The 23,162-nt window shown below is 41.7% G+C and overlaps 3 protein-coding genes across 10 annotated transcripts in view; 1 reads left to right on the top strand and 2 right to left on the bottom strand.

Moving 5' to 3' along the window:
• Positions 1–553: 553 nt before the first annotated feature.
• tubb5 (tubulin, beta 5) lies at positions 554–5,212 on the bottom strand. Of its 2 annotated transcripts, none has more exons than XM_046399226.1 (5): positions 5,017–5,212; positions 2,327–2,435; positions 2,000–2,107; positions 1,661–1,905; positions 554–1,538 (listed from the first exon to the last, which is right to left on the bottom strand). In XM_046399226.1, exons 1-5 carry the CDS (start codon positions 5,071–5,073, stop codon positions 726–728), a joined length of 1,332 nt encoding a protein of 443 aa, XP_046255182.1. In that variant the 5' UTR covers positions 5,074–5,212; the 3' UTR covers positions 554–725. The 2 variants fall into 2 exon arrangements, with proteins under 2 accessions (XP_046255182.1, XP_046255181.1); XM_046399225.1 differs by having other exon boundaries at positions 2,000–2,110; positions 5,017–5,208.
• Positions 5,213–5,348: 136 nt separating this feature from the next.
• Positions 5,349–14,451, top strand: flot1b (flotillin 1b). 4 transcript variants are annotated; one of them, XM_046399242.1, is made up of 13 exons: positions 5,349–5,372; positions 8,290–8,340; positions 8,753–8,828; positions 9,111–9,201; positions 9,891–10,034; positions 10,165–10,284; positions 10,621–10,716; positions 10,850–11,002; positions 11,156–11,337; positions 11,508–11,553; positions 11,842–11,979; positions 12,602–12,766; positions 12,864–14,451. In XM_046399242.1, exons 2-13 carry the CDS (start codon positions 8,298–8,300, stop codon positions 12,891–12,893), a joined length of 1,284 nt encoding a protein of 427 aa, XP_046255198.1. In that variant the 5' UTR covers positions 5,349–5,372; positions 8,290–8,297; the 3' UTR covers positions 12,894–14,451. The 4 variants fall into 4 exon arrangements, with proteins under 4 accessions (XP_046255198.1, XP_046255195.1, XP_046255196.1 ...); XM_046399239.1 differs by lacking the exon at positions 5,349–5,372 and adding an exon at positions 7,312–7,465; XM_046399240.1 differs by lacking the exon at positions 5,349–5,372 and adding an exon at positions 7,508–7,821.
• A 280-nt stretch (positions 14,452–14,731) lies between these two features.
• Positions 14,732–23,162, bottom strand: part of ddr1 (discoidin domain receptor tyrosine kinase 1) — a 38,187-nt gene continuing 29,756 nt past the window's right edge. For 2 of the 4 annotated variants that reach the window (XM_046399149.1, XM_046399151.1), the window contains 7 exons: positions 22,253–22,372; positions 20,134–20,435; positions 19,911–20,038; positions 18,791–18,988; positions 18,419–18,686; positions 17,519–17,668; positions 14,732–17,003 (listed from right to left, as the gene is read on the bottom strand). In XM_046399149.1, coding sequence (XP_046255105.1) covers positions 16,863–17,003; positions 17,519–17,668; positions 18,419–18,686; positions 18,791–18,988; positions 19,911–20,038; positions 20,134–20,435; positions 22,253–22,372 — 1,307 coding nt within the window. In that variant the 3' untranslated portion in view covers positions 14,732–16,862. The remainder of the gene's footprint in view (positions 17,004–17,518; positions 17,669–18,418; positions 18,687–18,790; positions 18,989–19,910; positions 20,039–20,133; positions 20,436–22,252; positions 22,373–23,162) is intronic. The other 2 variants (XM_046399150.1, XM_046399152.1) reach the window with 2 other exon arrangements.

Raw genomic sequence — 23,162 nt, 5'->3', positions numbered from 1 at the left:
TTTGCGTTTGCAAGTTACCACACAGCAGCTCTGGGGCCGGTGTGGGAGGAACATGGACCAGCTGCTATGAACATATGTTCTTAGGATTGACTCATAGATGTGGGAATGTGTTTGACAAGAGAAAAAAAAACATTGGTCTGACTTATGTTGCAAATTGGTCATGTGCCCTTAACCATCATACTGCTTGCAGAGTGGGAAAACCTCTAGATATTACACCTATAACACTCAATATAATATCTGGCAACATATCGGACCTGCTGCATGTCTGCTCTGAGAATTCCTGTATGCAAGTGTATGTAACTGTTTTATAGCTTAATGCGATGAATGTCAGCTTTTTTTTTTTTTTTTTTACAGCTCCAGGAAAGGGCCCATGAATTCACCAGCAACCTCTACCATAGAAACTTCTGATGCAATCAGGGTACAAATACCCCTTTGATATCTTTATATTTTATTTTCTGAAATGTGATTGGAATTTAATGGCTGAGCAGCAGTTGGTGTTTTATCAGACAAATAACGCTCATTAATATACAAACATTAATGAAAGGCAAACACATTTTCATTGACAACTTTATTAGCAGTGAATCACAAGAAATATCTAATGTATGCTAAAGTTTGATTCTATCAACGATAACTACTGTATGTTTGTTCCTTGGTTACTTATGTGGTTGTTCCTTTTTGATTATTTGCGTTTTGGAGTTGATGTCTTGACCTTCACATCTTTTTCTTCAAGCCTCGTCTTCAGCCTCCTCCTCGAATTCACCCTCTTCTTCAGCAGTGGCATCCTGGTACTGCTGATACTCAGACACCAGATCATTCATGTTGCTCTCTGCTTCAGTGAATTCCATCTCATCCATACCTTCACCTGTGTACCAATGCAAGAAGGCCTTGCGACGGAACATGGCCGTGAACTGCTCAGAGATGCGCTTGAACAGCTCCTGGATGGCTGTGCTGTTGCCAATGAAAGTGACAGCCATCTTGAGGCCACGGGGTGGAATGTCACAGACTGCGGTCTTGACATTGTTGGGGATCCATTCGACAAAGTAGCTGCTGTTCTTGTTCTGGACGTTGAGCATCTGCTCATCAACTTCCTTCATGGACATGCGGCCACGGAACACAGCAGCGACGGTCAGGTAGCGACCATGACGTGGATCACATGCGGCCATCATATTTTTGGCATCGAACACCTGTTGGGTGAGCTCGGGGACTGTGAGGGCTCTGTACTGCTGGCTGCCTCTGCTGGTCAGGGGAGCAAAGCCAGGCATGAAGAAGTGCAAACGGGGGAAAGGCACCATGTTGACGGCCAGTTTGCGGAGATCGGCATTGAGCTGGCCGGGGAAGCGCAGGCAGGTGGTGACCCCACTCATGGTGGCGGACACCAGGTGGTTAAGGTCTCCGTAGGTGGGTGTGGTCAGTTTCAGAGTGCGGAAGCAGATGTCGTACAGGGCCTCGTTGTCAATGCAGTAGGTTTCATCTGTGTTCTCTACAAGCTGGTGGACTGACAGGGTAGCATTGTAAGGCTCAACCACTGTGTCTGAAACCTGAGGACGGAAAACACACATAATCTTTCTTCAGTCTCATGATCTTAGATGAGAAAACCTAAGGCAAGATAAACTAAAATTAAAACTCAAAATTCTCATGCTGTGTCACAAGGGTATGTTACCTTGGGGGAAGGCACCACACTGAAGGTGTTCATAATACGATCGGGGTACTCCTCACGGATCTTGCTGATGAGCAAGGTTCCCATACCAGATCCAGTTCCACCACCAAGTGAGTGGGTGAGCTGGAAGCCCTGCAGGCAGTCACAGCTCTCTGACTCTTTGCGGACCACATCCAGGACTGAGTCCACCAACTCAGCTCCCTCTGTGTAGTGACCCTTGGCCCAATTGTTTCCAGCACCGCTCTGACCTGAAGGGGAAGAAATGACATACAGGTGAGCCATTCTGTTTATAAAAGGTCTTACTCATTCAGTAACGTGAGAATATGGCTTTATTCCACCCACCAAAGACAAAATTGTCAGGTCTGAAGATCTGCCCAAAGGGTCCAGACCTCACAGAGTCCATTGTACCAGGTTCCAAGTCCACCAGAATGGCCCGAGGTACATATTTACCTCCTCCGCAAGAAAGAGAACAAGAGAAGATGGGGAGAGAGAAAACATACCAACTCAATAATGCAGGAAACCACAGACGTGGATGTTATGCAGGAGAAAATCCATGCATGACAGGAGACATGAGAACCATGTCTAAACTAAGAAACTGCAAAGCCGAACATATGTTCACATAATATACCCTTATTTTATGTACAAAACTGTTGTTAAAAGGCAGCTGACCTGTGGCCTCATTATAGTAGACACTGATCCTGTCCAGCTGCAGGTCACTGTCTCCATGGTAAGTCCCTGTGGGATCGATGCCATGCTCATCGCTGATCACTTCCCAGAACTGCAGAAACAAAATGTAAGGTATCACATGACAGCTACTTGCAAAGAAAATACGCATCTATCCATTAGCACTGCGGTTTATGGGACTGGGGACTTTAAATGAGGAAAACAGCAGTGGGTTTGCATTTTTGGATTCTGATGAAAATTACAGGATTTTTCCACTTCAAGCAAGCCATATCTTAACACAATGCAGCTGTTAATATTTCCATAGTCATCAACTGATGACTTAGCAGAATGCAGTTCTTTTAGATGTGAAATGCAAAGGAGGGAGTACAAAGGGGCTACAGATCACTCCAGGGGCAAAAACTAAGAATAAACTCCATTTGCAGGCTGTCACACTACGCTGAAGACACTGATTGTCTTCATATCTGTATTCATGTCCTGTCCTCTCCTTGAAGACCACACTCAAGAGTGAATATGCATTAAATCCCATAAGCGGGTGAGACTGTTGCATTCGCAGGCGGACATTTGCATGCACGTGTACTTGTGATATATTCCAGCTGAGGCTTTTTTTTTTTTTTTTTTTTTTTTTGCACATACAGCTTGTGATTTTCTGCTATCAACAGCAATAGGAGGATTTGGAGTAATCTGGATAAGCGAGCTGTGTTGCAGCTCAGTACTTAAGAGATTGGAAGTGGGCTGTGCTTCGAGTATCATGACATTTAAATAAGACCATGTAAAACAAAAATGACCAAGTGACCTTAATATGAGGGAGATCCAAACAGAACAAAGAAAAGAACAAAGGGTTGAAATTGTATGACCAAAAGACCGAGAAACTGGCAGACATTTGACAGTGACCCGATAGATGGCTATCGGTAAAAACTGAAAATAATCACACTGAAAGAATGAGTACAATACGCAGAAGAGCAATGCCACACCCTGACCTAATTCACCACAATGCAGCCCTTCAGCAATTCTGTCAATCATATCCACCAGACATCTGAGTCAATGAGTCCTGAGAGAATGGAATCAAATGGAGATCCTCACTGCCAGGCCAGCAGTAGTTATTTTAGCACCATATTGGGAAAATACAAAGACAAAAATGCTTCAAAAAGACATAACCTCATACATAACCTCCAATTGCACAAACCTATACATATAAATTACTGCATTTGGTATTTAAAATTAAAAAAATAGTCAGTTCGTTAAAGTATATGTAATGGTTTTATTTTGTGTTTATTTCCTATAGCCATTATTCTAAGACAATGGTAGGAAATGCAAATTAAATCAATTGACAGCCCAGTGACTTCACCCACTGTGCATCAGCTGTTTCCTCCATTCCTCCCCCACCCTACCCCTAATTTGGTTAGCAGAGGAAAGACATTGATTACAAAGAGAGTCCCTGCTTTACTGGACATTAAAATCTCTGGCAGCAGAGGATTGCTTTGATAATGAGGTAGCCTACGATATATAGGCCATTGTGTAATGTGGTCTTCAAACTGTATCTGAATACCAGGGCGAGATTCCTGTGCGTTTCTGAGAGGTCTCGCTTAAACATATGCTGTCTGCGACAAATGATTGGTTGTAAAACAAAAGGAGGCAATAAGACAGGGTTAATAATGGGCCAGAAAGGCATGCAATTGTTACTTCAAGACTGGATGGGCGATGTGCTTGTGAGGCATACTGCAGGGCCCTAATAAGTAGACTGCAGTGTCAAATCCATGAAAAAATATTTAGAAATTGACAAAATTATTGTGTGTATTTCATTGCTATAGGCGTGGGAGGATGTTACTCAGAAAAATACATATTATAAGTCTTTTTTTAAAAAGGAGCAGTTGTTTCTTAACCAATTATCCATGCCACACCCTTTCCACAGCTCCCCTGCTTTCTCACCAGCTGAAACAGCAGTCTGCATCAGCAGCCCGCAGAAATAAAATCTGATCGATATGGCTTATTGAACCATATGTCATTCGGGGTTAAAAAAAAAATATCTAGGCCTCTCATCCCTGCTCCCAACTCATTGTCTGAAATACCAGCCATTTTTGCCTGTGCAAGACAAAGAAACCAGAGGAGTGCGGAATACCCTGACCGAAACTGACGGGCTCTGACAAGTGAAGAATAGACTGTTGATTGTTCTTTCTTTCTTTTTTCCCCAGAGAATATCTTGAGGTCGGTTGAATCTTCGCTGTTGAGACGCAGACACGCCCGGCGTTGTGTGAACAAAACCCGTCGAGACACAAGAGCCCCGTTATACCGTTATATCGATGACAGCACGCAGGGTCCGCTGCTCCACACCCACCCACCAGTTACCGCAGTGCACACGATTCAGACAGAAAAGTGCAAAAAAAATAAACCTTAACAGTGCGTTTTTACGGGGTCTGCGTGACATTTTCCGATATATTATGAGTTTTCTAGCGCAAATGTATTACATGTATAAGAGAAATACTTTTCATTCATTCACAATGAGACAAAAGGAGTCCTTTGTCTTCATACATAATCAGCTACGTAAAGATTTAACAATACTAATACTAATGAGTATGCGCTGCATAATGAGTCTTGGGTGTTTTCAACATTGAGAGAAAATTGTAGGTTAATTTTGTTAAATGAAATCAGTGAATTCTCAATTAATTACATTTTCTTACCTTAGCACCGATCTGGTTACCGCACTGGCCGGCCTGGATGTGGACGATTTCCCTCATAGTGGATGCGAAAGTTTTACAACGACGGGCAGAAATGCTTCACAGTACCGATGAGTCGACCGCAGACTAGTTTTAAAGTGTCGGACAAAGCATTTATAATATTGGAGCGTTTCCAGAACGAGGCAGGGGCAGGGGGAGGGGGCGTGGCCAGACCAGGACCCAGCTGCTGCGTTACGCGGATTGGCTGAGACGACTGATCCAGACTGAGGGCTGGGGAGGGGCGCTGCTGCAGACCAGGGAGGGGATATTAGACATCGAGACTGACCAGAATTTTACCAGCTGGCGTCCAGTAATACCCAGTAAGATATAACACAGCTGTTTTTTGTTTGTTTTATTTTAATTTCAGATATTAGAATATTAAAGATAATCAGCAATTTTAAGTCATTCTCGTTGCTGTAACACTCCCTGCAGAGTAGACAGATGGCAGGAATTTCAGTTTCATGTTTGAGACAAGGTGGGGTCAGTCAGTTCAAGCTCCTCTTCCCTGGGTGCTTTGGCAATATTAGGAAATATCTGGCTTTACACGAGTTGTTGTGTTCTGCAGTTCTTTATCATATTATATGATATTGATGACTAATTGGAGTTCTCATGCATTTCCTCCAGATTATGTTATTTTTTTATTTACCTTTATGTAGTCTAAGCACTGAATATGGGAGCAAGAGAAAACTGCATAGATGTGATATATGGTCAGTGTTTGTATAAATAGTGTGTTTTGGACCAGTATAGGCCTTTTGATGCAAGACAAATTTTAGAGAAATCAAGCGAAATGAAATCAAATTTTTATCTGCAGATAAGGATGGGCCAGTTGTCATGGAAATGTAGATGTCCGCATTTCATTTTATCTGTGTCTTTTCTTTTTACTGGGAGCTTCAAGGACTCCTTGTTTATTCTGCACTAAAAGCTGTGGTTAATCGTTAGCCTTGGAAACAGCACTGAGAAAACAGTAACAGCTAGTTCTGTAGCTTTCCATTTTGGAGGTTTGTGATTTATCTGTTTGTTTGTGACATTCCCAGAAAATTTGAGCTGACGCAGCCTCATAATGTAGTTTGTCATTTATGTTATAGTTTGTTAGCTGCATATATGTTATCCTTTACTATTCCAGATTTTCCAGAAGCATTATTGCTAGAGTTTGATTATTACAGATACACCAGTTAGATACATCTTGCTGATCAGGAAACTTATGATCACACGGTGGTGAAAATAAACCAAAGATTTATCGAAAGGAACACAGCGAGAGCACAGGAGTCAGTGTTTGATGTTTCGTCAGAGAGAAATGAGTCAGGCCCGTGCACACAGCTCCCATCGGACAAGTGAGGAAAATCGGGACAAAACCAAAGCCATCCATGTCTAAAAAATAATCAGATTAGAGTTTTAACAGTCATTTACAGGGTTTGAACTAAACTGCTGCTGAAGGATTTTATTTAATAGTCCTGATATTATATTTTGCTCAAATTACTTCAACTCAATTTACTAACTTTCAAGCAACTGAATTTTAGTGGCCATTAAACAAGTCTAATATGATTATTAAAAACATGATTAAGTCTGTGTTGCTTTTTAATACATTTCATTTACAGTGAAGATATTTTATGTTGATTATTAATGTAACTAAATACATACTGCGGTGAACTGATAGTTAATATGACGCGGTCATTTTTTGTGCTGTAGTCAGAGGCAAGTCTGAGCTCTGATGGTGAAGGTTAAATTGTCATGTCAGACTCAGTTAATGAAACGTATGGGCAACCACAACAAAACCTTATAATCAGCAGTCTTGTGTTTCGTGTGGTGCCCTCCCTGTCTGCAACATTCTGTATCATCTGTTTTAAATCAGACATTCAATACACAAATGGGCAGAAATGATTATGTAAGATTACAGATTCAGACAGGACTGCAGACTTTGCTGAAACAGCCGGCAACCAACGCCTCAGGCAATGCGAAGAGGTCACTGGAAACCACTGGTATAAAATGCTACAGACCAAAATATTTATTTAACAGTTATCGTATACACTCAGTGACCACTTCATAGGTCGTTACCATTCCAGTTCAACAGTGCTTCCTTAAGTTCTCCCCTTACAAAGTGTATAGGTTCCGTTTTTGTTGACATTGTTGTGTGCTTTACTTTTGTCCTTCTCATTTACACCAGTTACACACCTCTGGATGGATAGATAGATAGAGCTGCAACAATGGAGGTGCAGTTATTACCATCAACCGCCAGAGGGCGACATGTGTTATTATTGTAATGAATATGGGCGTGGTCAGAGCGGACTTCCCTCTGCAAACAGACATTTTTGTCATTCCTGTTGACGGGAAACGGGCTATTGCTAGATCGTTGCGACAGGACAGACTGACCTTGATTTATTTTTAAAGGGGTTTCTTTTCTGTTAACCGGATATCGGTAAGTTAAACGGAATATTGTTAAATCGTTTAGTAGTAGTTCGTCGCTGTCGTATAGACGCTGCAGTGTTTTCCACTGGCGTGACGTTATGGTCTTTTGCTACGTTTGTATCACCCCGTTAGCTAATCTAAGTATGAAAGCTAGCATTCTTTACGGACCGTTATTTTGTTTTTTATTCCTAGAGGATCGAGAAGTTCGGATTCGAGTTGCTGGTTTCTCTTGACGACACATTATTGATGATGCATTTTGTACGAATCAACTTGGGTTCGTAGCGAGCAGACCGCCCTGTTAGTGATCGTTAAGTGGGGGGAGGAGCGTTTAGGTTCACAGTGAAAAAAATGGAAACTTCATTAAAGGTTTGATTTTAAATGATTGACATGGACAAGTGTTAGTTAGTCACTGCTATGCTCTTGAGTTTCTTTATCCCCAAACTATTTATCCAGTAATAAACTCTTCAGATCATTATGCATAAAAATAAACAAATGAATTAAAGGTAATGTCAGAATTATTTTATGGTTTGCTCGAACCGAAGAATAATGTTTTTCATGAAATATATTTCTGAGTTATGTTTTGTGCGGTCGATTGGGCTTTGTGTTGATCTTTTTGATGTCGTTAACGCTAATGGCCATGTGGGGCGAAGGCACATATTGTTTACAATTTAGAAATAAACATATACTTTGGTGTCTTGTTTTCTAGCTTCATATATGCAAGATGTTTGTTTTTTTTCCAAATTTACCAGCTTATTTACAACCCAAATGCATAAGAAAACACGATACTGTAGTAACGTCCATGGACTTTCATTCATTTTTTCTCCCCCAAATCAGAAGTCAAGATGTTTTACACATGTGGACCCAATGAAGCCATGGTGGTGTCTGGTAAGATATTTGCTCAGAAACTCTTCAAGAGAATAATCATGCATAAATGCATGATTATTTTCTCACAGTAAAACAGGATGTTGGAAAACCAGATTATTCCTTGTTCTAATGCTGTGATATTGTTACAAACTTTCATGAGATCAATGTACTATGTGATTTGTGGATCAATAAACCTGGTCATGTGTGTGATTTAATCATCACATGTCTTGTGATAAGAGGACAGATGGCAGCACTTAGTGTCAGTTTGAAGTAAAGTAGGAATTTTCCATAAATTGAATGCATTACTCATATTGTTGTAATACAGGGTTACACGCTGAACTCTGTCCTCGACTGTAGAGGAACTAGCTGCATGTTACTGGATGATAGTGTGAGGTTTCTGTTATGTATTCACCCCTCCTCTGTTTCCACCCAGGCTTTGGCCGTTCTCCTCCTCTAATGATTGCTGGTGGAAGAGTGTTTGTCTTCCCGTGTATTCAGCAGATTCAGAGGTGACGCCCATTTTACATTTCTATTTCTCTTTTTTGTTTGAAGTACAGCATGGCTGCCTGTTGTTGTTTATTGGTCAACAAACATGGGAGATGTTGAAATGTTGATAGATGAGACATGTGTTATCCATTGCTGGGTGTTTGTTTTTAGCAGCATGGTTGATTGTGGCTCATTATTGATATAATTCCTTGTGTTTGTCTGTGGCTGTTCGTTCTTACTCTTACTCTTTGTTATTATTACAACCATTTCACTCTTCCTTCTTCTTCCTCCTCCTTTCTTTTCAGAATCACGCTGAACACACTAACTCTAAACGTGAAGAGTGACAAAGTCTACACTCGTCATGGTGTCCCTATCTCTGTCACTGGCATTGCGCAGGTATGCTTTGAGAATGGGATGATTGAAATGCCAGCGGTAACATCAGTGGATTAAATGGTGTCAATAAGCAGTGCAAATTTGCACAAAAATTAAAGTTCTTTTAATAGATTAAGTTGTTATGGATAGACACCAAAAGGCAGGGAAGGGCGTCAGCTATTTTAAAGTAACTTTTGAATCAACAGAAACAGGCTGTTGCACAGACAGGCCTGGAGCTCTTTGTGGACATATTAATGAAGGTTTTATATTATGAGGGGATCGGAATAAGTAACCTTTCTTGATTATTTTTAATATACAAACTAGCAGAACACTAATCTCTGCTATATATAAAACCACAGCTTGCATATTCAGTTCAGTTTGAAGGCTATTTTCTGTTGATAAATCAAAAATAAGAAAATAGCACTTGAAAATGGCCCCAGGCTGGATGGAAAAGGTCACAAGGACGCCCACTGGGAAAGGGTTTGCTGAGTCAGCGGTTGTTTGTTAAGGAAGTTGTGTGTTTTAGACAAGTAAAAACATGATAACTGACTGTCGCACCCTTACATTTTTGTGCTACTGTCTTCTTAAACATTGTAACCTCATACTCAAGTAATGCCAGATTTTTACTGTTGACAACCTTTGATTTCATGTCCCTCCATGAGTCCAACTTCCAACTCACTTCTTTTGCATTTTCTTTTCCTGTCTTTTTTCAGGTCAAGATCCAGGGCCAGAACAAGGAGATGCTGGCCACCGCCTGCCAAATGTTTATGGGCAAGTCTGAGCCTGAGATTGCCCAGATTGCATTAGAGACACTGGAGGGACACCAGAGAGCCATCATTGCCCATCTGACTGTGGAGGTTGGTGCACTGGCATTGTTAAATGGATTAGCTTGACATTTTCTGCTGAAAGATTGTCCATCACTAACTACTTGGACGCCCACATACAGTTTGTAATACCTCTGATGAATATATCTCTGTTTGTGTACAGGAGATCTACCAGGACCGTAAGAAGTTCTCTGAGCAGGTCTTCAAGGTGGCCTCCTCTGATCTGGTCAACATGGGAATTGGTGTTGTCAGCTACACGCTCAAAGATGTTCACGATGATCAGGTACTTTCTACCAATGCGTGTTTGTGACAAAAATCAGATCACCGTACCCACATTACTGGAGCAGCAGGAATTTGTTGTGTCACTGTGAGCTTTTAGTCTTGCGTGATATACGGTAATGCACTTAATAATATTGACTCATTGCCTCTGACGCAACAGAACCCCAACCGCTCTGTACAATAATTAGGTCTAAGTGCTTCAGTGGTAACCAGACCATCTCTTGCTTTTGTTCGCCTAATGCCCCATCTTCCCTTTTAATGCTCCAACTGTGTTGTCTCGTACTTGACTGTTACTGTTTCCTCCTCTCTAAGACTCTCTGTCTGTCTCTCTCTCTTTCAGGACTACCTTCACTCCCTGGGTAAAGCCAGAACCGCCCAAGTACAGAAGGATGCCAGGATTGGAGAGGCTCAGTACAAACGAGATGCCGTCATTAGGGTAAAATAATCTCTTTTGTTGGTCCTTAATCCCTGTTCTGCCTCAGGGGTATTCTTAAAAAGAGAATAATTTGTCGGTAAAAAAGAAATACCAACACTTTCTCTGTTTCTGGACTGCTACATTGTGTATACAGGAGGCCCACGCAATGCAGGAGAAGGTTTCGGCACAGTACAAGAATGAGATCGAGATGGCAAAAGCCCAGAGAGACTACGAGCTGAAAAAGGCGGCCTATGATGTTGAGGTCAATACCAAGAAGGCTGAGTCAGAAATGGCCTATCAGCTTCAGGTACAGTCATCTGGTCATGATCTAATCTTCTATTCTATACTATGACTCCTTTTTTTTTTTTTTTTTTTGAAGGATCAGTCCAGATTGTTGAAAGCATCTGATTACTTTTCAGTGTTTGTTTAGTTTTTCCCCCTTTTCCTCTGCTGTCATCAGGTGGCCAAGACCAAACAGCGCATTGAGGAGGAGAAGATGCAGGTTCAAGTGGTGGAGCGGACACAGCAGATTACACTGCAGGAGCAGGAGATCATCCGCAAGGAGAAGGAGCTGGAGGCCAAAATTAAGAAGCCTGCAGAAGCAGAGAAATACAGACTGGAGAGGCTGGCTGAGGCACAGCGGTAAAACTTGGCTGATGTTAACTGTTGTATGGTTTTAAATGAATGTTGATCATCTATAACACACATACAAATTTACTTATATGCACCTGAGCAGCACCAAGAAGGACAAAGTAAAATACAGAACCACTTTAGGCATTTAAACAACTCATAATCTCTCTTCTTCCTGGCAGCCTGCAGCTCATCATGGAGGCTGAGGCCGAGGCCGAGTCTATCAGAGTGAGTCCTGCTGCAGGTTTTCTTTTTTCATTTTTGGAGTACTCTTTCTAAATCAAACAATGTTAGTTTTGTTTATAAAGTGCCAAATCACAGCAAAAGTTATCTCATGACTCTTTTCAAATGGAGCAGGTCTAGACCACAATCCATATTTCATTTCCACTTTTCCGCCGCTTTCTGTTAAGCATTTCATATTTACCAAACATTATGACTGTTAGGCCTTGTAGTCTCGCACACTTCAATTGTTCGAGACTACTTCTTCACTCCGTATTTTTATGTGTGTGTGTGTAGATGAAGGGTGAGGCAGAGGCATTTGCCATGGAAGCTAAGGGTCGCGCTGAGGCAGAGCAGATGAACAAGAAAGCTGATGCCTTCAAGCAGTACAAAGATGGAGCCATGGTGGACATGCTGTTGGAGAAACTGCCACTGGTCAGTCTGACTCTCATTAATACATCAGATAAACTGTGATTATTAAACCTTACAAACTGTGGGTGACCATGTTGCTTTACAACTCACTAGTTTCCACTTGTCAGCAGCATGAAGGATCTGTCATCCTAATTTTAGTTCACTGCAACTTAGAATTACATAAATTAATCTATTTCTTTTCATTCTTTTTTGGTAACAATTCCTAATTATTTTGCTGATTTTATGATTTTAAATATTACTTCCCTGTCTTTTATTATGTCCACGCACAACCGCAATTCACTGAATAAGAAGAATTTTCTTGAACATCAAGGTCTTGAAAGATTGCGAAATCAGGTTCCTCTTTCTTGTCGCCTGAAGTTGTGTGGCTCTCAATATCACATACAACCTTTTCACTTAAGGAAAAGTTCATGTTTCCTTATAAATCCCAATGTTTGCAAGTTCCTTTATGTTTTTTTTCTTCCAGAAAAGTCAAAATTAAGTCTTTCTCTCTCCTGTACCCTCTTACATACATACATCCTATGCTGCACTGATAACAAAATCCTTGAATGCAAAATCTCTGCTTTGAGTCTTTTTAAAAATTTGACCTTAACTGCAATTAATTCCTCTGTTCTTTCCTGTCCCGCAGATGGCAGAGGAGATCAGCAAGCCTCTGTCCGCAGCCAACAAGGTCACTATGGTATCCAGTGGCGGTTCAGAGGTGGGAGCAGCCAAACTTGCTGGAGAGGTGCTAGATATCATGACCAGGCTGCCTAACACTGTGGAGAAACTCACTGGAATCAACATCTCCCAGGTAGTCTGGAATTTGCGTGCAAGAAACCGATACTGTATGAGACTAAACGACTGGTGCAGGTCATAATTATATCATGTTTCTCTCAATGACTTCGCAGGCTGCTGGGAGCACTACTCTTGTGCATTAAGAAGAGTTACAGTAGAAGTACTCAGGAGAGGTGTCACCAGTATCCAGACTATGAGCTTCACTTCTCCTCCTTGTGCCTATAACCACTGTATCGACTGTATCGACTCTGCAAACACCGTAGTCTGATTGTGTGCATGCATTTGTTTCACTTGTGTGTCTCTTGCATCTAAACAGAATCAGGTTTTTTTTCTTCCTCCTTTATGTGGTTTCTTTTCACATCTCTGGGTTGGACTGTTGTGCTTTCTGCAGTGGGTGGAAGGCAACTGTGATGGTTACAGTTATTGACCATGAAATCTACACTTTTGCAAGGAGGAGACGAAAGCCTCAGCTTAATTTACCCAGTAGTTGTCCACGTAGGATGTCTTGAACTCCGTAGGGTACTTCAGTATGGAAGTTTTTATTATTATTTTTTTTATCTTGCAGTCAGCCAGCCTAATTTTCCCTGCATAGGGACCAGGTCATTGAACTGTAATGCATTATTTAACTTGTGCCTTTCATTTCTTTAAATATTGCAGAGCCTTTTTATCATAGCATCACCGCATAGCTTTGTGTGTGTGAACGCATCGTTGTTGTCATTGCAGTTCTGTACTGTTTACCTCACACAACCTACATTCATGTTTCTTTTGCTTTTTGGTGCACTCGTTCATTGTAGACACAAAGATGGGTTGTCACTTGTTTGCTCCACAAGCTTCTATGTCGAAATGATGTTACTGGATCCAAAATCGGTCGTGCAAGTGCGAAAAGTCGTGTAAAGTGCAAGGATTCGCTTTGCGTTTCAGAGTAAGGGGGAAGGAAGTGGTACAAGCTAAAGAGGTTTCCACTTGAAAGCAATGAAAGTGTGTTGTTGTGGAAAAGCAAACAATGTTGACTTTGCTGCTGTGTCTTGCCTTGTGGAGTCTTGGCCATTATATGATGAGTGTAAAGAAGAAGATTCACTAACTACCAAACAAACTCGCCTGCTTACTTGCTGCCTGGAGTTGTAACTGACATACGGAAGATAGTAGGACTTTTGTGGTCTTTAAATTTGTTGTACTAATTTTCCACGACAATGTGATGCTGCGTGTTATAGATTTCAGTTATGAACAGTTTTGAATGATAGTTTAGTGCCTCTGATCAGGGGTTGATTAATTTCACAAGTTGATTTACTTCTTTCTTTTTTTTCCATATTTTTCACTAAGATACCACTACCAACCGTTATGCATTTTGTTATCGCCAAGTGCCTGGTCAAAACTCAACAGTGAGGTCAAGTCGACTTCCTCTAGTTGAGCCTGTTAAATTTCTGTCAGGTAATATTTCTTCATATGCAATTGATCATAAGCCATTGGCTGCTAGTATCGACGGCCATAGACCAAGCCAAATCAGTTTCTACTTCTGTTGCATGTTCTCGTGACTAATCTTCTACTTCCCTTAAGAATGTGCTGGTGCATGTCTATCATTTAAATTGACATTAAGCCATTTTTACATAGTTTGTAAGTTGTATACTAGTTACTGTTAGATATTCAAGATTTATCTGTAGGGAAATGTTCTGTAGACAATAAAATGTGGTGCAGTCGCCCAAACCTGCTGCTGTTTGCTCCGTTTCTTCACATCAAATTCCTGAACCGAAGTTTCATTTAAGATCACATGGAGTAGCAAAAGTTTTCAAGAAATGCACACAACATTTGAAGGTCCCTTCTCAATTGTGAATATTTGCTGTTTTATTTGTTTGGGTATCGGACTGCTAGTTGGATAAATCAGCTTCACTTTCACTTCTACTACAGTTTTATGGACCAAACAATCAATTAATCTAAAAAAAACCCCAAAAACAGTTGGTAGATGAATCAATAATTAAAGTCAGCATTAGTCGTAGCCCTAGACCACATCTTGATTTATTTGAAAAGGTTAACTTTATTAAAACATCTACAAAAATAGACAACAATGAATTACAATGGCGTCAAGATAGCAAGCGTTCTACAGAGATACAGAAGACCCCAAATGTGACAGAGTTTTCCATATATTAGTAAAGGCAATTACAATTCTGTCCTTAAAAATATGTACATACTATAATGCTCAACTTCGTGGACACAAAAGGACGAAATTAGACACTGAGGAGTTTCTAAGTACATACAGTATACATATATATATATGAGATATATATATATCTCATATAACTCATATATATATAATATGGGTTTAGCTGAACTACAGTGTATCAAAAAATGGCACAGTAAACATGTATTACTTGATAATCTTGATCATCCCAGGACTGATTTACAGTGCTATACAATCAGTAAGGGGTAGGTTCTACCACAGTCAACTTAATGTACTAACATGGGATAACACGGAGGTTGGTGTTGACATTCACACTAAAAACACGACTCTCTGTTAGAGCATCGCCGTAACTGCGAGTTCTTAAAATACAGTTAATATGTTTGGATGAGCGAAGACTGATCGTTCGATGAGTAAACACGCCTCAAATGCACTGATAGTTTCAGAACAAAAGGTTGTCAAATGAGATGAACTGATGGTGCCATTCCATTTTTAAATAATATTTTACATCGAATGGTTTGGCAATACTTTGTGGGAGAGGATTTAAAAAAAAAAAAAAAAAAAAAAAGGCAGACACATCGTCCCGAATTTTGATCTCCCTTGGCAAATATGTGAAATCACTGCAATTCAAGATGCATTTGAATCCACACTGACAGGAATCATATCAGGCCCCTTAAAGAGAGGTTTCATCGTGGCCGGGTATATGCATGTAGGAGTTAAAGTGCAGCTGGTTGTGGAATTTTACATTTATCCTTTGTGTCTGGATCACAGCCAGATACAAAAAAAACCCTGCGCAGACGCATTTGAACACGTCCTGTCCACTGCCCCCGTCTGGCAGCATTGTCTCTCTGCTTGGAAAAGCCTTTCCGGTTTCGTCGAGGGCAGCAGCAGACTCTCCTCCTCTTCTGTGCCCCTTTTCCTCAGATTTGACAAGCCCGTTTGGCACCAGGGATGCAGTTTCCCTCTTTGTGGCTCATACAAGGGCTTCAAAGGACTGCTTGGACTTCTTGACTACAATGAGGGGCTCAGTGAGAACAAACTTGGCATAATCACATTCCAGAAAAGGGGCTGCTGTTGACTTGTCCACATCATTTCACACTAGTCCACAACAAGTCTGAGTTACAGCTGTGGATGTGGGGCACAGATTGTTTGGGGCTGAGATGGAGGATTAATTAAAGGTCAAGAAAAACGATGAGATCTCCTCATCACTCATGTCTTAAAGTCAGTGGATTGTCTTTTTCGTGTCTCTGAATGGTGAAAGGGGCTGAAGCTTGGAGTAATCCTACTGACTTAAACTGGTTAAAATGATTCACAGTAGGCTATACATACTACAAATACTGAGATAATCCCCATGTGTGCACTTTCATTCTGTTGAGATGTCAGTGTGCAGCGTGTGTGTGTGTGTGTGTGCACCCTCACCTGTTACCCTGCATGTAGCATCTGAGAGGTGGAAGAAATGAAAGTAATAAAACTTAAGAACTGTTCATTTCCTAGCTTGCTATGGTCATAGTTTGTGAGTATTTTCTGTCCTTTAGCCTCTGCAGCTTCCTGTGTCATTAACTCTACAGCACTTAATCACCAGTCATACAAACCCTCCTTGTATATTAAGTAGCTGAGAAGGGAGAAAGTTCCTATGCAGACTGCACCCACCACCAACTGCTGTGAAATGAAGCTTCATCTGTTACCTTACCTAAAGCTCAGATTAGTTCTGAGAGTCGGGGTCTGATGTGGAAATAAACCGAACCAGCGGTGTCTCAGCCCCATCCACCCAAAAAGAGTACAAGTATAAAAGCGTAACCCTCTCCCCTCTCATCCGCCTCTGCTGTGCAGCACCTCCATCACTCCTTCCTGCTGTAGCAAGGAAGCATAAACGTACAATACGTTTCTCCTCTTCAGCCCTGTTGCCTTTCTCCTCGTTGTGCTTTGCTGATTCTCTCTCTCTCTACACCATGTTCATGGCATCCTCGGTAAGAAAGGAGTGGATGTAGGCGAACGATGGGCGGAGCTTGCAGTCTCTGTTCCAGCAACTCAACATGAGCTCGTAGAGGCCCTGAGGACACACAGCCGGCCTGCTGAGATACACCTGCGAGAGAGAGAGAGAGAGAGAGCGAGAGAGGAAGAGAGGGAGAGACAGAGGGAGAAAGGTGTATGGAGGAGGCAGAATTTGATTAGAGGTCCTTATTCGGTCGAGATAAAGCCCTCAAAGTTTTGAATCTGACATATAAACATGACAAATCCCAGATGAACCATTAATTTATCATATTTGATTATCACAAAACTCACTTCTTGTCGGTCTAACACAGTTTGTCTCCTGATTTTAATCAATATGACAACAAACTATACTCCTGGATTCTGAGTGCTGGACTCACACAATCAATGACGAGTTTGTGCTTTGCATCCAGTAGCATCTATTACATTATGAAACCTAACAAAAGCCCAGGCAAGCAAATTAAAGAACAGGCCTAGTCGGTACAAAAAGACAAGAAGAATTATGGCATTTTTATCATCTGAACGAGGATTATCTGAATGATTAACTGAGACAGATCAGTGTGTATTTGTGTGCAAGTGTGTGTGTGTGTGTGTTTCGGTGTGTTTTACCTGTCTGCCCTGGTCTCTGAAGAACTCCCCAGCGTTGTCAATGACTTGTTCATCTGTGAGGGTGGAGTACGGCTGCTCCTGACAAACGCTAAGCATCTCCCACAGAGTGACCCCGAATGCCCACACATCGCTGGCTGTGGTGAACTTACCCTGAGAACACACAAACCACGCAGATAAACACTTCGATCAGAGTTTCTATCAGTATCAGAATGACTGTCAGCATCATTATTGCTATACGATGGCAAGTTGTTTGCCACCAATGACAAGTTTATGAGAATTCATAAGAGTACATTACTTAAGTAAATTATAGTGGCCCTCAGAGCTCAGAGTTTGACAACACAACACAACAAAGAAACACTACACACAGCACAGATGACAACAGGGGACACTAAAAACTGATGCACACTTTTGGCTTTTTACATGTGTAGTACAGCACGAGAATTACGCAACATAACAAAAGTTTTTTTTAAAGGGAACAAATTCCCTCTGGAATTTGTGTCTCTGTGAGTTCTTAAGTTGTATTTCCTGCTACACAAAGACCCTGACTGACTTTGTTTACAATAAACAAGTTCCTGTTGTGGCACGTACACACAAAAAATCTTTCCATAATATAATATATACAATGGAAAAATGGGGGAGAAAACTCAGGCGAGCTGGTGCTTATGCATCATATTTCCTCTAAAGTAGTTAGTATTTGTAATCATGAAAATGTTAACATGAATTTTGAGGTAACTGAGTTTTGGTAATACACACATTGTACAAGTTACTTTAGTGCTAAAAAACCCTAATCAATGATATAACTTATTCTGACTAATAGTATAACATACACTGTTGGAACCATCACACACCATCAGATGCACAAACACACACACACAGACACACACACTCCTCCTGCCTCACCATGAGGATACACTCCCAGGCCATCCAGCGTATTGGTAGCACAGCTCTGCCCTGGATCCTGTAGTAATCTCCAGCATACAAGTTCCTGCTCATGCCAAAGTCAGCAATCTTAATGTGACGCTCACCACCCCGATCCTCTCCGCTCTCACCCCTCTCACCCCCAACCAGACAGTTACGTGTGGCCAGATCCCGATGTACAAAGTTGAGAGAGGAGAGGAACTTCATTCCTGATGCGATCTGGCTGGCCATGGAGATGAGGGCTGGGTAACTGCGGTGAAAAGTTGACGGATAGAGGGGCTGGTAAATCACACAAAGCTCTGACTGTTAGTTTATTTATATCTGCGTTTATGTGTGAGCACATTTCTGGTTTACCTGATGGTCGGAGTATTGTGTGAAGGTCCTGTCTTGTCCAGAAGCACTCTGTGGGACAGATATTGGTTCAAGTCCCCACATTCCATGTACTCAGTGACCATACACAGGGGGTCACTGCTCACACACACTCCCAGCAGACGGATGATGTTCGGATCCTTCAGGCGAGAAAGGATCTTTACCTCTTTCAGGAAGTCATTCCTGCCAAGGTGAGAAGGAAGAGTGAAATATTGAAGAGAGGAAAGAAGAGAAAACTGGTAGACTCAGAAGTGAAAAATTGAAGGAGAAATAAATAGTGAAAGCTCATACTGACTTCAGGTCCTTTCCTTAAAGATGAATCCCTTAAAATATTTAAGTTTCATCGAGCAACATTTTCAGTGTTACCACTGAGGTGAGAAGGTTGCTGATCTCCCTATGGCTCAACAACTCGGTCTGCAGCTTTATCTGGCTTTCCAACTCATCGATTTGTTTTGCTGCTCAATACGTTTGTGCCGCTCTGTCTCTCTCACTAACCCCTCATATAAACCTGTGGACAATCACTCCATGAGCTCGCACAAGCTGATTTCACCTGCCCAGCACTAAAAGAGCAGACAGTCAAAGTAAACAAGCAGCTGTTGAAAAGAGGCAAACATCTAGAAAACCAGAGAGGTCCAGCTTTTGGTTGTTTTTTTTCCTCAGAAGTTGTGGGACGGAATCAGGTCTAGAATGTTGGAAACTATTGGATGTGTTGGTATGTGGTGTATTTGTATGTAGTAAATAATGTCAGGTGGTTGATTACCCACACATTAGCTATAAGGAATTGATTTAGTATGTAATGGATGGGTGAACACAGTCCACAGTGTGCCCTCTAGAGGTTAAATACCACACAAAAATGTGTTGAATAGTACACTTCTAAAAATGAATCTATGAAGCTTTCTGATTCATATGTTTGACATAGGCCTCTAAATATACCCTGATATTCCCGAAATTCAATGCCGTACTTTAATGGACACATTAAAAAGGGGACAATGAAGTCAAGTTTTATGATCCTCAGTACTAGGAGCAAAGGAGACAAGCTTTTAAAGAATAAAGGAAACCTGAGAACCACAGTGAAGCCAGGTCAGCTGTGCATGGTGTCACAGACCTGGCATTTTTGGAAGCGTCTGGGCGCAGTATCTTCACTGCTACCAGAAGGGGGCGACCTTTTCTCACATTGAAGGGAAACTCCAAGTTGGGAAGGTCCTGGGGGCTCTCAATTTCACACAAATGCACCTTTCGTCAAAGAAATACAGACAAGGGACAATGTTAAGGGACAATCACCTTTCCACCTACACAAGCACAGAACATTTTTTCGGGTCACTCCTCACCTCTCCGAACTGTCCCTCTCCCAGTTTCTCCTTGAAGATGAGACACTGGCGTGGGAGTTCCGGCAGAGGGGCGGCGTCAGCCCCGGGGCTTGAGGAGGCCAAGGCGGGTACGGCGTAGGTGTTGTTACCGCTGACACCCTGCAGGCTCACGATGTCTGCCTCGGCGTAATGAGGAACGCTGGGAGGCAGTGGGGGAGACACCGGGGGAGACAGGGAGGGGTAAGGAGGGGAGCCTGGGTAGGGAGGAGGCTCCTCCTGAGTTGGGGGGAAACCTTTCTCCATGTCCAAGTCCAAACCACAGGCTGGAGGGAGGAGGAGGAAGAGACAGACAGGGTGGATGAAATGAACTGTGTGATTAAAAAACAAATTGTTCTAGAGAGCAAATCAGAGGATATCATAAATATTAAGACAACTTATGAACTTAGGAAGGGATAGTTTGGATTTAGGGGATTTTCATTTGATAACAAGCTAAATAAAACTTTTTTTGCACAGCCTTTTTCAAATATATTACTTCAAAAGGTTCTTTGCGGAAAATAGACGCTTTAAATATTAAAAATAAACTCAAAACAAAAAACATAGGATGATAAAAGAAGTTAGAGACACATAGAAATAAATTCGGAACCCAGAAAAATAAAGAACAGCACAAGAAAAGCCACCTTGTTAAAGTAAAACTTTAGCAAAGGTTTAAAAATGTCTTCACATTTACAAGGTCATTTATCCTTGTCTGCTGGAGTTGCCCCTTAAAGGTGAGAAACCAATTAAAAGACTTTGGCCACACACAACAACACAGGCTCTGCCTCGAAGTGCCTCGAAGTGCCTAATGTCGCTGTAATCCCTGCTCAATTCCTGAACATCCACGGGACTGTGCAGCAGTAATCGAAATCATGAAAACACAGAACTGAACATCTTGCGGTGGATGAGTGGACTGGATTGTATTGGTCTCACGCTGTCTTTGTTGATAAAAAGTTTCAACTTTTCAGCGATGTACCATTCAGCAGAATCAGATTTCCATGGGGTCCTGATAACACACAAGTCAAAACTTGTGGGGAGTCTGGCTTTTCAATACTACCTTGTCACACCTTTGTTAAAAATGGAGACGAGAGGAAACTTTCCATTTCACTTCAGTGCGCACACTGTCACATCCCATGGGTAGGAATTCTGCAATTTTCTGTAACTGTTAAGATTCACATATGGATTTCATAAAAATACTGATTTATTTGTTGAGACTAGGTCAATGAATACCCAACACGGTACCGAACCCTCAACATGTGCATTACTTGTCTGTTGTTTTATTTTAATGTAGCCCTAGTGGCTTTGTGGTCCACAGGTCACTGCTGAACATATTAGGGTCAATAAACTTAAAGCCATGTTAGCAGCTCTTTGATGCTGCACATAGCCACAGCAGTGCTCTGAGATAAATGCTAATGTCAGCATGCTAACATCCTCAAATCCTGTTTACATTCTTTTGTTTAGGAGGTAAAATGTTCACCATGCTAGGATACTGACATTAGAGTCATGTGAGGGACAAAGGTGTGTCATTAGTTTTTCAGGTATGTGACAAGTTAAAATTTTGGCCTGATGGTGGTGCTAGAGGAAAAGTCAGAGGATCATCAAAGTCAGGATACATAGCTGGGGCAACACAAACATCTGAAGAGAATGTTATGCCAGCCCATCCAGCAGTTGTTGGGTTACGTCAGTCTAGAGAAAGTCCAAGTCATGGACAGACATTAGCGTCAAAAGAGCCACGCTGCATGCTGAACAGTGGTGCCTACATGGTGTTTAATTAGTCTCAAAACCTGCAAACATGAAAACCAAGCGCGTGCACGTGGTACGAGCACACACAAAAGTAACCACAAGTTATGAGTTTGTCAGTCTCTGGGAAAGTTTAAAAATTTGTACGATTCCCCCAAATACCAAACCATCCCTTCAAATAGAGCATGAGAGTCTGGAGTGAATGAAACTAATCATGTGAGTAACAGGAGGGATGATGAAGATCAAACACATGCAAAACAGACTATATGTTTGCTGTTAGAGGACTTCTAAAGCCCCATTCTTGGATAGATTCGTAGCTGGGCAGGGGCCCCTCCTGACTTTGCTGGTCCAGTCTGAGGTCTCTTACCCTGGGGCACATTGAGGCTCTTTTCCTGAGCCTGAGAGATGCCGGGGACAGCTAGGTTTCTCGAGCCTTTTCTGTGATCTGACAGGAGCAGGTGATAGGCTGGGTTGTTTAACAGCAAGGCTGGGAGGGCACACACACACACACACGAACACGTACACACACAAACATGCACAGGACGACGCAGGGCATACGCAGGAACCATGATACGGACCATACAGATGGTACAAAGTGGCACGTGACACAATACACACACATACACACAATGAAACATAATAACAACCATTAGCATGACACCATTAGCATATCCATTACAGGGAAGGAGGAGAGGTTGCACTGACACATGGAGCACAGAACAGAAGAGCAAGCAAAGTTAACACGACCAAACCAAACATAACAAAAAAACAGTGGATGAAATAATGTTTCTGTTACTCATGTTATTTCAAACTCACGCAGGCGCCTAGTAAAAAACAGCATGCAGACCTCCTGTGGTGCAAAGCAAGTGAAGGAATGTCTTTATACTCCTCTTTTTTTCTCCTCCCTCTTTTCTTTTTCTTCCCTTTGCTCAGAACAATAGCTCTTTTGTGCCCCTTCTGCACTGTGCATCTTCTCAGAGGTGCTCTTTCTCACAGGGTGTTTGTTTTGATTTGTTTTTGTTTGGTGTGGTGAAATACACTGTAATACCCAGTGTTCTCCTCTATATGCACGACACATTACCCCCTCCCTCCAATCCGTTGTTTCCCCTTTGCAAACGAATTTGAGCTTGGTCTGATGGACAGACAGAGGTTGAACAACAAATGAGAATGCAGACACGCAAAAAACACAAAGCGATCTGTCCCAACCACATACATGTCTGCAGAAATGAAAATTCTGTGCATATGAAAAAGTTGTATTCACATTTTCCGCTGACTGC

The sequence above is a fragment of the Scatophagus argus genome, chromosome 9, assembly GCF_020382885.2.
Source record: "Scatophagus argus isolate fScaArg1 chromosome 9, fScaArg1.pri, whole genome shotgun sequence".
NCBI classification, from domain to species: Eukaryota; Metazoa; Chordata; class Actinopteri; family Scatophagidae; genus Scatophagus; species Scatophagus argus.
Note: the sequence above shows the minus strand (reverse complement) of the source record. Positions and strands in the feature narration are given on the sequence as shown.